Genomic DNA, 16970 nt, shown 5'->3' with positions numbered 1-16970 from the left:
ACAGCTCGTGACATGAAGTTGAAGCCAGTGCTATTTACCACCTGAAAATCCTAGGGAGCTCAAGAATTACGCTAAATCTACTCTGCCCGTGTGCCACAGACAGAACAACAGGGATCTGAGAGGATGGACTCCAATTTTGGAAGAAGTTCTCCTGTGGGTCAATGGTTACAAGGAGGATCGCTGCTACAGAGAAAGCATTGGTGAAAGGAGAAGTCAGGGAGGCAACGCTGACTGCCATCTGGTTCTAAAATCCCAGTCTTCAGCAAGCACCACCCTGATCAGTTGGCAGCCAGCAACATCAAGGCCAGACCCTCCACCCGCAGAGCAGGCTCAGATGCTGGTTAGCATTTTTTAGCAAAAAAAGTGGTTTTTAACTAAGGTATGTACACAATGTTATTGCAGACATAATAGACTATACTATGGTGTACACATACTTTTTATTTGCACTAGGAAACCACAAAATTCATGTGACTCACTTTATCGCAGTGTCTGGAACTGAACCCCCAATATCTCCAAGGCTACACCCCAAATCCCATTTTGTTTTATCTAGAGGTAAGCATACTGCATGATAACCCAGAGAAGAGACTTGAGAAAAACAACAGATGCCCCAGCGGCACCCGGGAGCGGACGGTGGAAGCAGTTCTGAGCCCTTGTTCCCGAGAGTCAGGGTTGTTTGTGTTACTTTCAAAATGAAAAGGGACGAAGCGGCTCAAATCGCATGTACAGAGCATGTGGTTCTTATGAGGGCCCCGGGAGCAAGCCCAGCCCCCAGAGACCAGAAAACGTGTTTGATTTCCTGGAAAAGGCCATCTGTCCCGCCCAGTCCATTCAAGGTCACGTGGCAGGGGGACCCCACACTCACCAGCCCGGTTCTGACAGAGCTGTCAGACTTTCTAGAAGGCAATGCCAGGCTGCCTGGCTGACGAGAACATGTGGACTGTGAAACAGACGTGTTCCTAATTGTCGATGAAAATTAATCCATAGTTAACCCAAGAAAGAAAGAGAAAATGTCATTCTAGCCAAGCTCAGGATTATAACCCCGGAGACAGACCTTCTGGAAGCTGTGAGGACGGTTCCCACGTTAGAAGTCAAAGCTCACGTACATACATTTTTGAGACAGAGCTGCGCATCCTGTCACATGTTGGTGAGTTTACACACCTAGAGTGAGTCAGGGTCCTCGTGGCCCACCGGCCCAGGAAGGAAGGCTCTCCTGAGGAGGGCGAGCAGATGCAGCCACTCTGCACACACTAAGGGGGCGGGGGGCAAACAGAAAGTCTGTCCTCTAATCTTCCAGCGGCCGGCGGGGCCCAGCCACCCACCAGGTGCCTGCAGGGCAGGTCCTGAGACAGGAGGTCTCGCAGATCGCCCTCCCCAGCACTCATCTGTGGGAGGACCACCCACACTCTCCACCCCACCCCGTCCTCCGGAGGTGCACAGACACTCCTGGTCACCAGCTAACCAGGGTCGGCCGGGTCGAGCCCCCTGTCTGCGTGTGGCCCCCCGAACCTGCCCACACCGCCTGAGGAGAGGAGGGCTTTGTGTCCCCCTTGCTGTGTCCTGTGGCCTCTCCCTAGACAGCAAGAAATCAGGGAACTGTTCACAGCTTGAGTCCCCCAACTTCGGATGAATTAACAGTAATTACATTTAAAATGTGTCTGCCTTTAGTCCTCTCTGAGGCTTTCTAGACAAAAGCAGCTATTGATTACTCTGCGATATTTGATTGGGCCCAAGCTGGTGGCTCACTCTGCACAGCGGCGGGTGCAGGCTGTCCTGGATTCGAGTCCCAGACTCCCCAGGGTTTTAACTGGGGTCCGCGGCCTGAGGCTGCCCTGACCTCACACTAGAGAGCCTTCATGCCTCAGTACTGGGGGGCATAGTGCACTAGCTCTCCTCCTGTTCCTGAATCAATTATGAATGAATAATTAAGTAATTAAGTGAAATTTAATTATTCATGAGGGCTTACCTCCTTGTTGAATGGTAAAAAATCCCCCTGCCAGGCAGGAGATGCAGGTCAGGAAGATCCCTTGGAGGAGGAAATGGCGACCCACTCCAGTATTCTTGCCGGGAGAACCCTAAGAACAGAGGAGCCTGGCAGGCTGCAGTCCATAGGGTCACAAAAGAGTCAAATGTTACTAAACAACAACAACATTATTCATGAAAATTAATGCTGGTGATACTGACAATGAATGGAGTTTGTTGGGTTTTAAGGAACCTGCTAATTGAACAGTACAGTTAAGTAACAGCAGTGCCTTCTGGAACTCCAGCTGAGCTACTTCAAATCCTAAAAGTTGATACTGTTAAAGAGTTGCACTCAATATGCCAGCAAATTGGGAAAATTCAGCAGTGACCACAGGACTGGAAAAGGTCAGTTTTCATCACATTCCCAAAGAAGGGCAATGCCAAACAATATTCAAACTACCGTACAATTGCACTCATTTCACATGCTAGTAAGGTTATGCTCAAAACCCTTCAATCTAGGCTTCAGCAGTATGTGAACTGAGAACTTCTAGATGTACAAACTGGGTTTAGAAAAGGCAGAGGAACCCGAGATCAAATTGCCAACATCTGTTGGATCATAGAGAAAGCAAGAGAGTTCCAGAAAAACATCTATTTCTGCTTCATTGACTACACTAAAGCCTTTGACTGTGTGCATCACAACAAACTGTGGAATATTCTTAAAGAGATGGGAATCCCAGACCACATTACTAGTCTCCTGAGAAATCTATAGAACTGGACCTGGAACAACAGACTGGTTCCAAATAGGGAAAAGAGTACGTTAAGGCTGTATATTTTCACCCTGCTAATTTAACTTATATGCAGAGTACATCATGCAAAATGCCAGGCTGGATGAAGCACAAGTTGGAATCAAGATTGCCAGGAGAAATATCAATAACCTCAGATAAGTAGATGACACCACTCCAATGGAAGAAAGTGAAGAGGATTAAAGGAACTCACCTTGATGAGGTTGAAAGAAGAGAATGAAAAAGCTGGCTTAAAACTCAACATTCAAAAAACTAAGATCATGGCATCCGGTCCCATCACTTCATGGCAAATAGAAGGGGGGAAATGGTAACAGTTGACAGATTTTATTTTCTTGGGCTCCTAAATCACTACAAATGGTGACTGCAGCCATGAAATTGAAAGACCCTTGCTCCTTAGAAGAAAAGCTATGACCAACCTAGACAGCATATTAAAAAGCAGAGACATTATTTTGCCAAAAAAAGGTGTGTCTAGTCAAGTCTATGGTTTTTCCAGTAGTCATGTATGGATGTGAGTTACACCATAAAGAAAGCTGAGCACAAAGAATTAATGCTTTTGAACTGTGGTGCTGAAGACTCTTGAGAGTCCCTTGGACTGCAAGGAGATCTAACCAGTCCACCCTAAAGGAAATCAGTCCTGACTATGCATTGGAAGGACTCATGCTGAAGCTGAAACTCCAATACTTTGGCCACCTGATGTGAAGAGTTGACTCATTTGAAAAGACCCTGATGCTGGGAAAGATTGAGGGCAGGAGGAGAAGGGGACGACAGAGGATGAGATGGTTGGATGGCATCACCGACTCAATGGACGTGAGTTTGAGTAAACTCCGGGAGTTGGCGATGGACAGGGAGGCCTGGCGTGCTGCAGTCCATGGGGTCGCACAGTAGGACACGACTGAGCGACTGAAGTACCTTCCCAGGGCTGCACTTCCCACCAGCGGCCACACGAGGGCACCCAGAACCGCGCGGCGGCTGGGCTGGCGCTGGAGGAGGGGCCGGGCTGGCGCTGGGGGAGGGACCGGGCTGGGGGCTTGAGAGGCGGCCGGGCTGCGGAGGCGCCCGTGACGGCTGCCGAGAGCCCGCGGACGCGGAGGAGCTCGACTCGGGCTGGATCCCCGCCCTCCGTGATGCTGGGTCTCCCTACCCCCCACCCCACCCCTCCCCCCGCGCTGGAGGGCCCTGCGGTCCCCGCGCTCTCGGCTCCCGTCCTCCTGCGCGGTCACACCCGAGGGGACACCTCTCTTGGCCGGTTCCCCGGGCGAGGGGCGCTGGAGGCCCAGGGATTATAAGGGGCCCACAACCCCTCTCTGCATTCCCGGGGCGGCGGCCGCGGGAAGGGCAGAGCTGAGGTCCCGGTGCGGCCGCAGGGCAGGGGACACACGCGTCACTGTGGGTCCAGCGGGCCCAGGACCGCGGCGACAGCGGGGGCCAGCGGTGTCGGGGGCGGGCAGGTCACTGCGGGCCGGGGGGCCTGGATGACCATTGGGAGACCCCGGAAGCCGGGCACTGGTGTGGGCCCCCTGCCCTGGAGGGGATTGTCCAGAGGTGCCACAGACCCCCAGGACCAAGGATGACTCGGCCTCGAGCCCCTAGTCAGGCACCTGGAGGGAAGCTCCTTCCATCTTCAGGGAGGGTGGCCAGCCCTGAAGTTGTCTGCTGCTGCCCTGTCCGGTCTGAGCCATCCAGGGACAGCTTTGCATCTCAGGAACAATTTCAGTTTATCTAGAAGCTGGAAACCATGCGGTGACCAGCACTGCAGCGGGGGCTGCCCCCCGGGAGGTCACAGGTCTGAAGACAGGACACACCGCTGTGGGCACCACAGCCCCTGGCAAGCCTCCAGATGGGAGGGGGTGTGTGCATCCTGTCCTAGGGGAGATCTCACCAGTGCAGACAGAACACCCAGGGTGGGAGGGTGGATCCTGCCCTGGGAGAGGGGTCTCACCCAGTGCAGACAGAACACCCAGGGTGGGAGGGTGGATCCTGCCCTGGGAGAGAGGTCTCACCCAGTGCAGACAGGACACCCAGGGTGGGAGGGTGGATCCTGCCCTGGGAGAGGGGTCTCACCCAGTGCAGACAGGACACCCAGGGTGGGAGGGTGGATCCTGCCCTGGGAGAGGGGTCTCACCCAGTGCAGACAGGACACCCAGGGTGGGAGGGTGGATCCTGCCCTGGGAGAGGGGTCTCACCCAGTGCAGACAGGACACCCAGGGTGGGAGGGTGGATCCTGCCCTGGGAGAGGGGTCTCACCCAGTGCAGACAGGACACCCAGGGTGGGAGGGTGGATCCTGCCCTGGGAGAGGGGTCTCACCCAGTGCAGACAGGACACCCAGGGTGGGAGGGTGGATCCTGCCCTGGGAGAGGGGTCTCACCCAGTGTAGACAGAACACCCAGGGTGGGAGGGTGGATCCTGCCCTGTGAGAGGGGTCTCACCCAGTGTAGACAGAACACTGAGTGTGGGAGAGTGGATCCAGCCCTACAAGTGAGGTCTCACCTGTCGTGTCCTGTCGCAGTGGTTAGTGTATCAGAGATTATTGGGGCCTAGCCGCAGTGTTCTGGCAGGCTCGGCTCAGCTGTGTGAGTGTCAAGCCTCAGGTCCGGTGCCTTGTGGCCATCCACGTGGCCTGGAGCCTTCCGCGCTCTGGTGCCATGTGGGGTCCCGTTGGGCAGGATGCTGACATCAAAGCCCACCCCCTCCCCTCCGTCCAGGCAGCCCCTCTGTGGGGAGCCCTCCCCTACCTTCCCCCTCACCTGGAGATTGGCCCAAGGGCAGAATCTCCCAGATCCACCCTGGCCCATGTGGACAGAGGGCCCTGCAGCGAAGAGTCTGGCCACCTACCCCTCCCCACAAGGCAGGCCTTCCCAAACCTCCCATCCGACCGGGGACCCAAGTCTCGGACCCCAAGGCCCTCCAGACATTCCGCAGCCCCCCAGGGCCCTGGGGCCAGTCTGTGTGAGGGGAGGGACAGGGTGACCCCGCCCAGCTGCCCCCGGTCATGCCCTGCTGCCTGGGACCCACACGGCCCAACAGCCCTGCCCCTTAGAACTGGATCCTGGGCCATTAAGATGGGAATCCAGGGTGTAGACACAAGGAACCTCAAGCGGATGGCGCTTCTTGAAAAGCGCTGTGGATGAAAATGTTCCCGGGAACCATGAACAAAATCTGGTAAGGTGCTGAGTGGGCCCCTTCCCCTCACTCAGGGAAGGTACCTCCTCAGCTCCTGGGCCCTGGGGGGGGGGGGGGGCTCATCAACCACACCTGGAGGGGCTTTCATCTTCCTGAGGAGGTGGTGGTGGTCTCCCCACCCGCAGCTTGTGCTGAACCGGCCCAAGCATCACGTCCAGAGATCCAGTGGCACCGCAGGAAAGGGTCACCATGGGACCGGGGCCCCGGGGGTCGGCTGCCCTGTGCCCACCGCCCTCCCCTGCACACCCTCAGCTCAGCGGGAGACCGTGTGGCTGCTGCCTGTTAACTCTTATTTATTGGAGTGTAACACACATTCAGAGCGCCTGGGACACACACGATCAGCTCGGGGAGTGGTCACGGCGTGAGCGCCCACAACACCAGGACTCACCGCGGAGATGGAACACGGAAGCGAGGCGGGCGGAAGCGAGGCGGGCGGGGCAGCTGGGGCTGGGGATCGCTGCTTGCCAGGCGCCCAGGCAGCACCCCTGGAGGGGGTCCCCCAGGGGACCGACAGGAGGCGCCACCCTTCATACCCACGGGGAGCGGTCAGGGCTGAACTTGCACAGGTACATTATCCAGAGAACACAAACGGCCAGCGAGACCCAGATCCAGACCTCTTCGTAGGGGTCGAAGCAGAAGCCCTCAGCCCAGCAGAAGCCCTCGTCCCCGGGGGGCGGGTGGCGGAACCTGGCCTCCCGGGGCCCCGGTTGCTTCGGCTTCTTGGACGAGCCCCAGGGCACCAGGCCATCGCCTTGAGGGCCCCTGGCTTTGCTCCCGGAGCTCTTGCTTTGGATAACACTGAAGACAGAGAAGGGGACGGTGATGGAGCCCTCGCCCAGGGGCACCCAGCTGCCCGCATCAGTCCCCGGGAGGGGCTCACGGCCCGCGGCAGGGGGACCGCAGCCACCAGCCACCTGCCCTCTGCCTTCAGGGCCACTGGCAGAGGAGGCTGCCGCCCGGCCCTCATAAGCGAACATGAATGGGAAGGTGAGGGAGCCGTGGACCAGGTCGAACGGGTCGGCGTCTTCCAGGAGCACGTCAGTCAAGGAGGAGGGAAAGGTGACCGAGCCCTCCCCGTTGTCCATGAGGCCGACGATGTAGGTCATGGGCCGCGGGCTGCCTCCAACCGGGACAAGCCTAGTGCTGCTGGACGGGGTGCCCCAGTCGGCGTCCTCGTCCTCGTCCTCATCCCCGTCCTCGCCCTCGTCGGGTTCAGACACGCAGCCGAGCCCTTTGTAGATGAAGCCCGTGGTTGCCTTCGCGCCGCTGAGCAGGAGCCCCTTGCCGTGAAAGACAGGGGCTTTGATATTCACCGGGAAGCGTCTGCCCCTGGACGTGGCCTTGGAGCTGGCGGGCAGGTAGAGGGAGCCCCTGCCGATGATGTGCCTCCCGCCAGCGGGCTCACCTGCCAGCCCCCGGGCCCTGCGCCCGAGGGAGAAGGGGATGGTGATGACCTCCTCGGCCTGGCCGCAGAAGTCCCTGCCCTCGGCGATGGGGCTCCTGATGAAGTCGGCCACGTACAGGGGAACGGCGATGGCGTCGGGGGTGCAGCCCCCGGGGCGGTCGACTAGCAGCCCGCGGCCCAGCGTGCGCAGCTGCCTACCGGCAGCGGGGGCAGCCTCGTCGCCACTGGAGTACAAGGTGAACCTGCCCTTGATGCTGCCGGCGCTCCTGCCCTCGGGCCCCCAGGCGGGGTCAGGCGGCTGCTGGAAAAAGCAGACCCCCAGGTCGCAGGCCTCACAGCGCTCGCCGAAGCAGACCTCGGGGCCCTGGTCGGAGCCGGGACCCTCCGCGTAGCACTTTTGCGCGATGAACCGCACCAGCTTGCCCAGGAAGAGCCGCACGTTCAGTAGGCTGACGCGGCACTCGGCCCCTCCGGGCGGGCACCGCCGGCACCGCTGGCCCCAGACCCGCATCTTGACCAGCCCGCGCCGGCTGGCTTCGTCCCACCACAGGTGGAAGAGCACGTGCACGTGGGCCGAGGCCCAGCCCCACTGGCAGCGGCCGCACTGGAGCCTGTGGAGGAGAGAGGCAGGTAGGCGAGGGCTCGGCCCGCCTGCCCTGCGCGCCCCCGCGGCCCCACAGCCTGTCCGTGCGCGCCCCCGCGCCCCAGCCCGTGCGCGCCCCCACGGCCCCACAGCCTGTCCGTGTGCGCCCCCGAGGCCCCCCAGCCTGAGGCGCCCAAGCAGAGGCCTTCCATCCTTTGGCCCCAACACGCCCCGGGTGGCCAAGCATGCTGCCTGGGCCCTTCTGGGCTCAGCGCTACGTCTGCTGCTGCTCTGTCCTGGCGACCCAGGGTCTCAGCGCCCCTAGGAGACACCACCGGGACCCGGTGGGAGTGAGGGCCGTCTGTGGTGCCCAGGGGGCAGGGCAGGGGGGGCTGCAGAAAGGGGGAGCCTGTGCCCCAGGAGAGGGGCCATGGGGGGTGCAGGGAGAACTGGGTGTAGGGGGCGGCCGGGAGGCTGGGTGGCCCTGTGGCCCTGGGCCAGTGCACTCCCAGGACTGCGTGTCCAACCCTCACCCGCAAGGGTGCTGCTCCAGAGGCCAAGGCCCTGTATCCCCCTCTCTCCAATTGATTGACCCCCAGGCCAATCCACCAGAACGTCCCCTGATGGTGGGCTTCCCGCCCCCCACACCCCCACCTGCAGCCTCCGGCTACGCATGGCTGGGGAGCACCTGGACACGCATGGTGTCCTTGGGACGGAGCTTCCTCCTTTGTTAATTAAGCAGCGCGTCATGGCTGGACGTGGAGACGTGGGTCTGCACTAGTGACCGTCCCACCAGCTGGCGCGTCTGTGTCTGTGAAAACCAAAATCCAACCAATGCTAGGGTGCTCGTGCAGCCCGTGGGCGACGGCTCCTCCGGGGGACAGTTATTGGTGGCAAGGAGCCCCCGATGCCATCACCTGCTGACACCTGGGAAAGCTAGCCTCTCACCACACTCCTGACCCCCGGCGCTTCAGACGCTAGGGAGCAGGGGCAGCTGTGTCAAAGGACAGCTGCCCGCGGGGGTCCACACGGCCCCCTCTCCCTCCGGCCCCCTCCCAGCTGGCCCCTGGGAGACCCCGCTGCTGGTCTGGGTTGTGGCTACTTGTCTGACGCTGGCTGTCCTCATGAGGGAGGGCACGGTTCGCATGGTGACCCACGGTCCCCGGGGCTCCCGACGTGGCCCCCGCTCAGCCACAGCCCCAGCCGGGACTGCCTCCTCCCTCTTGGGCCCAAGCCCTCCCGGTCCATCCGCTCAGGCCATCTGCAGGGCAGGGCAGAGACCCACCCTGCTCCCGCTGTCAGCGCCGCCAAGGAAACGAGGAGATGCTGCGGTGAACAAAGTCTGCCACAGGCGGAAAGCCATCCACCCCGTGCCAACCGCCCCTGGGCAGGGCCCCCGACTGGCCTGAAGGTGCCCAGCAGGCAGGGACTCAGGTGCCTGCACTGCAGGTAACAGACACACTGCTCCCCCAACACCCCCGCTGCCCGGAAGGGACAGGGAGCTCCTGGCCCGCCCACCCACCTGTTGGGAGCCAAGGCCAGGCAGACACACGCCCGGCTCCTGCCTCCCTCAAGGGCCAGGCCACACCCGGCCCTGGCTGGTGGTGAAGTAACCTTGCCACCCCACCCCATCCCCCACCCTCTGCCTCCTGGGACCCCACAGGGGCCCCCCGCCGCACCTCGAGAGCCCCCGAAGCCGGTACTGGAAACCACTGCTGTCCAGGTGCCCCAAGGCCAGGTTCTCCTGGGGGACCAGTTCCCAGGTGTCCTGGGGCTTCTTCTGGGCCATCAGCTGGGCCAAGGTCTTGGCCCACACGTCCGCCCCGTCCATGCTGTTGCTGGGTCCGCAGTGCGGTCTGAGGGCTGCGCTGGCTCAGGCTCCAGGCGAGCACCCACCCGCCTCCAGCACTAGCCAATCGCCGCCTTGACAACCACCCGCTCTCCATGGCAACCGGGTTTGTCTCAGAGAAATGAGAAATGGGCCTCTTTTTCTGATCCCTTTGAGTATTTTTTATTACACAAGCAGTGGGTTTTCATTTTAGGAAAAATTGGAAACAGGTAATAAAAAGGACGACACAGACGATGATAAAAGTCACCCTCCATCCCCGCTGCGGGGCTGATGTCCGCACGTCTCTGGTGCCTGCAGGGAATCCCACCGAGCACCTCGCCTGCGGGCCTGCTCCTCTCACCCAGCACACAGCAGTACGCGTGCTTCTGAATGTCTGATGTCGCCCAGTCTGCAGCTGGGGTGCAGTCCGCCTACCCGGCCTCCATCCTTGAACCCGGTGCCAAGTCTGCCATCGTGAGCAAAGCCGTGAGGAACTTTACTGGACATATATCACTCTAAATTTTCCCATTACTTTTCTCCAAACTTTTTATTGGCTAGAAAGTCACCTTTATGTTAAAATACCTTAAACACAGTCAATGCACAGCTTCACAAATGCCTCTAAGTTCTTAGCTCAGCACCAGAAGAAGCCAGGCCCCCATAAGTGTCCGCATGCCCCCAGCCCCCAGAGCCCGCCCTTTCCTGCCGGGGCAGCCCATCGGGGACACCCCAGAGCCTCCTGGAAGAGGGGCCCGCGGCCCGTAGCTGTGCCCCGTCCCGTGTGCAGACCTCACCACAGCAGGTCAGGGCTTGGTGACCGTGCGACAGGTGGCCGGGCTCAAGGACGGAACCACCACTGGTCAGGCAGGGTGGGGAGGGGCTTGCGCCCAGAAGCCAAGGGGGCAACCTCATCTGCAGGCAAGCAGCTAAGTGTGGGAGTGAGATAGAGCAGGAGAGTATTGGGATGTGCCTGAGGGAAGGTTCCATACTTACCAGGTAACCGGCGAAAGTCCTACGTTTCCCATTCCACTTTCACCTTCTCTGCTCACCAATGCAGAGATGATGACGTGATGGTTGGCACTCCTGCAGACAAGCTGACCTTGCAGACAGAAGCCACTGCTGAGGAAGCAGCAAGGAGAGACCCTGGATCCTTGAGGGCAGTTGGAGTCCTGATACCACTTCAGGATCACCTACCCCCGGATTTCTTCTTTAAGACAGAAATAAACTTCTAGCAGTCACTGTTATCTTTGTTGTTGTTCAGTCACTAAGTCATGTCCAATTCTTTGTGACCCCATGGACTGCAGCATGCCAGGCTTCCCTGTCCTTCACAATCTCCCAGAGTTTGCTCAAACTAATGTCCGTAGAGTATGTGATGCCATCCAACCATCTCATCCTCTGCTGTCCCCTTCTCCTGCCTTCAATCTTTCCCAACTTCAGAGTCTTTTCTAGTGAGTTGGTTCTTTGCATCAGGTGACCAAAGTATTGGAGTTTCAGCTTCAGCATTAGTCCTTCCAATGAACACTCAAGACTGATTTCCTTTAGGAAGGACTGATTGGATCTCCTTGCAGTTCAAGGGACTCTCAAGAGTCTTCTCCAACACCACAATTTGAAAGCATCAATTCTTCGGCGCTCAGGTTTCTTCATAGTCCAACTCTCACATAGTCCAACTTCTCCATAGTCCATACATGACTACTGGAAAAACCAAAGCTTTGATTATACAGACGTTTGTCTGCAAAGTGATATGTCTGCTTTTTAATACAGGGTATAGGTTTGTCTTAGCTTTTCTTCCAAGGAGAAAACGTCTTAATTTCGTGGCTGCAGTCACCGTCCACAGTGATTTTGGAGCCTAAGAAAATAAAATCTATCACTGTTTCCACTTTTTCCCCATCTATTTGCCATGAAGTGATGGGAATGGATGCCATGATCTTAGTTTTTTGAATATTGAGTCTTAAGCCAGCTTCTTCACTCTTCTTTCACTTTCATCAAGAGGCTCTTTAGTTCCTCTTTGCTCTCTGCCTTTAGGGTGGTGTCATCTGTATATGTTACCTTAGGGCAGCTTTTCCCGGGAAATTTTTGGTTATCACCCAGCCCATCATTGCAATTCTAAGATCCTGAGTTTTGCTGGTCAGTCTGGGCTGTGCTGTGTACGAGCTGTCCCCCTCCCGGTAGACCCTCCAGGCACAGTGGCCCCGGCTGTGCCTGCCCTGTGCTGGGTGTGGGCCCCCTCACGCTGCCAAGACTGCACCACCCCAGGCCACCAACAGGCCCCTCGTCTCCAGAGACCACCAGCTGTCTCTGACTCTGGGGGAGAGTCTAGCAATCATGACTGACCACCCCATCCCGAAAAATAACCTTTGGGTGGTGATGCGAGGAGCCAGTCACCCCTGACCTATCACTCAGGACCCCCTCAGCCTACCCCGGAGGTGCAGACGGCGGGGAGGTCAGCCTTCACATGCCTTTATCTGGCTGCCCATTTATCTGCCCCCCAAACGCACGAGCCCAGCCCTCCACGAGATGCTTACAGGGTCCGCTAACAGATCCATCAGCCATAAACATCTCTTCCTCTTGGCAGAGAAACAAGGGGCGAGGCAGAACACAGCACCACCCCGCATGGAGCCGGGGTCTGTGTGAGTCCCCCTGGAGGAGGGGTTGGAGAGGCCCTTCTGCTGAAGGACGGGCTCCCACAGCAGGGTCAGCGGCCACTACCTCTGCCTTCTGCCCTCCACCTGCTGCCCTAGGACCAGCCTCCTCGACGCACCGACGACTCCAGACCAGCTCAGATGGGGGGGTGGAGAGAAGCGTCAGGAAACCAGGTACCATTTCCACACGATCACCACCCAAGGAAAACAGCGAGGGCCGCTCTCCTGGCGGACGCGCTCTGGCCTCCTCCTCAGCTACACTCGCCCCCCAGCCAGGGCGCGGGGGCAGCCCCCACACAGGGGCCTCCGGTGGAGCGTGAGAACACAGACCTCCCACAGTCCAGGTGAGCCCCCATCTGCCCCGACCTGGACCTGGCTGGCTCCCCGGAGCCTCCACCACGACCCTGGGCCAGACAATAGCCCGCTTTGGGCAGGGGTGGGAGTGGAGGAGGCAAGACAGCCCAGCAGGGAGGCGACAGGCCTGGCCGCCAGCTCAGGGTCAGGGGTTACAGGGTCCACCCGAGGCCAGCCAGCTGACACTTTGCTCCACCAACCCTGGGCGTGGGCAGCAGACGGGTTAGGATAGCCAGACAGACAGACAGACAACCAAGAAGAGAGCCGGGGGCAGAGCCTCTCTCAGTGCGTGCCAGGCTCCCCCTGCCCCCAGACCTCCGCAGAGGGGTGCACTCCCTGAATCCTGGGTCCTTCGGCCCGCCCGAGGGCCCAAGCCCCAGCACACGGTCAAGGTGCGTACATGGGGGCCGCAGGCAGCGGGCGGGGTCCGGGCCGGCAGCGGACACCGCAGCCCCACCAGCTGCTCCGTCCCAGCGGTGTTTCCCAATGGCCAAGTCTCAGCACTCAGCCCAGCTGCTGCCAAGCGAGGGGCTGGCACCTCCCCCAGACCCCACAGGAGCCAGGACATCAAGCAACACAGGAGAAGGACAGGGACCCAGGGCAGCGGGCGAGGCACCTCCGGGTGAGAGCACCTCAGCGCTCCGAGGCAAGCACGGCCCGTCCAGGCGGTGGCGCCTCCTTGTCCGCCCCGGTCAGTCTGCCTCCAGAACCTGGCGGGCTGCCCCTCAGCCGCCTGGGGGACTGGCCAGTGAGAGAGGCCAGAGGTGCAGGCACAGGCACACACACGCATGTGAGCACTGCACACACATACCTGCACTCTGCACACGTACTAGCAAACACACCACACACACCAACACAGCCTGACCCACGTATGAGCACAAGCCTACACACAAAACACGTTCTTGTGAACGCCTGTACACACGCAAACACACACACCACGCACATACCTACCTGTGAGCACCTGCATGCCCACACACATACAAAAACATGAACACGTACACATAAACACACATTTTGGGAAATTTTAAATGTAAATTCTCATTTAAACTCCTAACAGCATTCTGGCAAATTCAGAAATGAGGGGGACCCCACCACATTAGCAAATACCCCCACTGTCTTTAGTCTTGGGTATAGTAAATGATGAAAATATTTCATCTTCATTTTTTAATTTGATGCTTACATTGGGCGGATAAATTCAGTATTCTTTTTTAACTTCTGGGAAATGCTTCAAAAACAGGGTAGAGCAGAAGGTTTTTATTTGCAAACACTATTAACCATTTCCTGTTCCAACCTCAGACTGGCTGTGAACTCACCACCCTCCCGGTTTGGGGCATCATTTCCCCCTCCAAGTGTGGGTCAGAGGTCACTGACATCACCATCCTCTGGCCCCTCAGAAGCAGTTTTGGGTGGCCCCCCTGCTTCCTGTGTTTCTCCCGTGATGGAAACGTCCCTCCAGCTCCAGCGGCCTCTCAGGAGCTCAGGGAGCCCCTCTTCCCCACTTTCTCTCCACCCCTCTCCTCCCCCGGTGTCACCTCAGCCAGGCCAGGCGCACCTTGGAAACCCTAGGTCCCCTCTTGTCAAGGCCGAAAGATGGAGCCCAGTGCCTGCCTCGCTGAGAACCCTGTGGGCCCTTTCGCTTCCTTCACTGCTGGCCCGTGGGCTCCTGCGGTCCGTCCAACAGGAAGCAGCCAGCAGCCAGACAGACCTGCCAACACAGCACACACCCCACAGCACCAGGGACTGCGGTGACCAGGGCTGCTCACCAGGCCCTGCCCGCCGGCTCCTCCCTGCCGGACCCCTGGCTGGATCCACCCAGGTGGGCCTCAGCAGAGAAGAGCCAAGCGTGCCCACCCACCACGGGGCACAGTGAGGAGCCCAGCAGGGACACACGGATACGCGGACCACTGTCCATAGGGTCCTGCCGCACGGGCCACCCCACTGTGTACTTTGTGGAGACAAAGCAGATGCTAGAGGATGGACGCGTGGGTGCAGGGTGAGAGGGCAGAGAGCTGGGAGTGGCTCTGAGCGGCACGGGTGTCCCGTGATGACAGCCGGTGTCACCTCAGGGGAGGGAGGCAGGCCGTCATGGGTACACTGTACAGCACCCAACACACACGCCGGCCCAGGAACTAAACCAAGACCCTCCGCACCCCCTCGGTGGGCCGCAGCCGTGGCAGTCCTGGTTGTACCAGCGGGCGGCCGTGTGAGATGCCGTCCCTGAGAAGGTCTGGCCCCTGTGCAGGACCAGCCCTGCTACTGTCACGCCTGGAGCACTCCTGCAGTGACCGCCTCCCCAGAGGCCCCACTGCACCCACACCTGGGCATGTGAGAGGGTCACGTGTGGGGTCAGCGATGGTCAGCCCCACTGTGACCCTGACTGAAATGTCCCAAACCTGAAGGGGTGAGACCAGGACACAAGGACAGGCCAGCCAGCAGGATGCAGGGAGAGGCAGATGGAGCCTGACCATCCCTCCTCCCACCACCTGGAGAGCCTGACCTGTCCCAGTGAAGGGTGGGGCGGGGGGCACAGGCCAGACACACTGTGTAGTGGGGACGGTGGGGGGAGGCTGTGTGTGGGGACGGTGTGTGGGACAGTGTGTGGGGACGGTGTGTGGGGACGGTGTGTGGGGACGGTGTGTGGAAAGAGCGTGTGTGGGGATAGTGTGTGGGGACGGTGTGTGGGGACGGTGTGTGGGAAGAGCATGTGTGGGGACGGTGTGTGGGAAGAGCATGTGTGGGGATAGTGTGTGGGGACGGTATGTGGGACAGTGTGTGGGGACGGTGTGTGGGGACGGTGTGTGGGGACGGTGTGTGGGGATAGTGTGTGGGGATGGGGTGTGGGGATGGTGTGTGGGGACAGTGTGTGGGGATGGGGTGTGGGGACGGTGTGTGGGACAGTGTGTGGGGCATGTGTGGGGATGGTGTGTGGGGACGGTGTGTGGGGACGGTGTGTGGAAAGAGCGTGTGTGGGGATAGTGTGTGGGGACGGTGTGTGGGGGCGGTGTGTGGGAAGAACATGTGTGGGGATAGTGTGTGGGGACGGTGTGGGGGGATGGTGTGTGGGGACGGTGTGTGGGACAGTGTGTGGGGATAATATGTGGGAACAGCGTGTGTGGGGATAGTGTGTGGGGACGGTGTGTGTGGGGACTGTATGGGGGGATGGTGTGTGGGGACGGTGTGTGTGGGGACTGTATGGGGGGATGGTGTGTGGGGACGGTGTGGGTGGGACAGTGTGTGGGATATTGTGGTGGGAACAGCGGTGTGTGGGGATAGCTGTGTGGGGACGGTATTCTGTGTTGTGGGACTGTATGGGGGGATGGTGTATTTGGGGACGGTGTGTGTTGGGGACTGTATGGGGGGATTGGCATTCTTGTTGTCTGAGGGACGGTGTGTTGGAGGAGACTGTATGGGGGGATGGTGTGTGGGGACGGTGTGTGGGACAGTGTGTGGGGATAGTGTGTGGGGACGGTGTGGGGGGATGGTGTGTGAGGACAGTGTATGTGGACGGTGTGTGGGGATAGTGTGTGGGGACGGTGTGGGGGGATGGTGTGTGAGGACAGTGTATGGGGACAGTGTGTCTGGGGATAGTGTGTGGGGACAGTGTGGGGGGATGGGGTGTGGGGACGGTGTGTGGGGACAGTGTGGGGGGAGGGGTGTGGGGACGGTGTGTGGGGACAGTGTGTGGGGATGGTGTGGGGATGGGGTGTGGGGATGGTGTGTGGGGATAGTGTATGGGGATAGTGTGTAGGGACAGTGTGTGGGGATGGTGTGTGGGGATGGTGTGTGGGGATGCAGTGTGGGGACGGGGTGTGAGGACAGTGTATGGGGACAGTGTGTGGGGATAGTGTGTGGGGATAGTGTGTGGGGACGGTGTGTGGGGACGGTGTGTGGGGACGGTGTGTGGGGATAGTGTGTGGGGATGGGGTGTGGGGATGGTGTGTGGGGACAGTGTGTGGGGATGGGGTGTGGGGACGGTGTGTAGGGACAGTGTGTGGGGACAGTGTGTGGGGATGGTGTGGGGATGGGGTGTGGGGACGGTGTGTGGGGATAGTGTGTGGGGACAGTGTGTGGGGACGGTGTGTGGGGATGCAGTGTGGGGATGGGGTGTGAGGACAGTGTATGTGGACGGTGTGTGGGGATAGTGTATGGGGATAGTGTGTGGGGACAGTGTGTGGGGATGGTGTGGGGAGAATGTGTTTGTGTGTGTGTGTGGTGGGGACA

General features: G+C 59.5%; 1 protein-coding gene across 1 annotated transcript; it reads right to left on the bottom strand.

The window, feature by feature from the left end:
- Nucleotides 1-6216: 6216 nt before the first annotated feature.
- Nucleotides 6217-9766, bottom strand: RTP5 (receptor transporter protein 5 (putative)). Its single transcript, XM_043448478.1, has 2 exons — nucleotides 9611-9766; nucleotides 6217-7959 (listed from the first exon to the last, which is right to left on the bottom strand). Exons 1-2 carry the CDS (start codon nucleotides 9760-9762, stop codon nucleotides 6471-6473), a joined length of 1641 nt encoding a protein of 546 aa, XP_043304413.1. The 5' UTR covers nucleotides 9763-9766; the 3' UTR covers nucleotides 6217-6470.
- Nucleotides 9767-16970: the final 7204 nt, after the last annotated feature.

Source organism: Cervus canadensis, chromosome 2, assembly GCF_019320065.1.
Source record: "Cervus canadensis isolate Bull #8, Minnesota chromosome 2, ASM1932006v1, whole genome shotgun sequence".
NCBI classification, from domain to species: Eukaryota; Metazoa; Chordata; class Mammalia; order Artiodactyla; family Cervidae; genus Cervus; species Cervus canadensis.
This window is presented reverse-complemented; position numbering and strand designations above follow the sequence as displayed.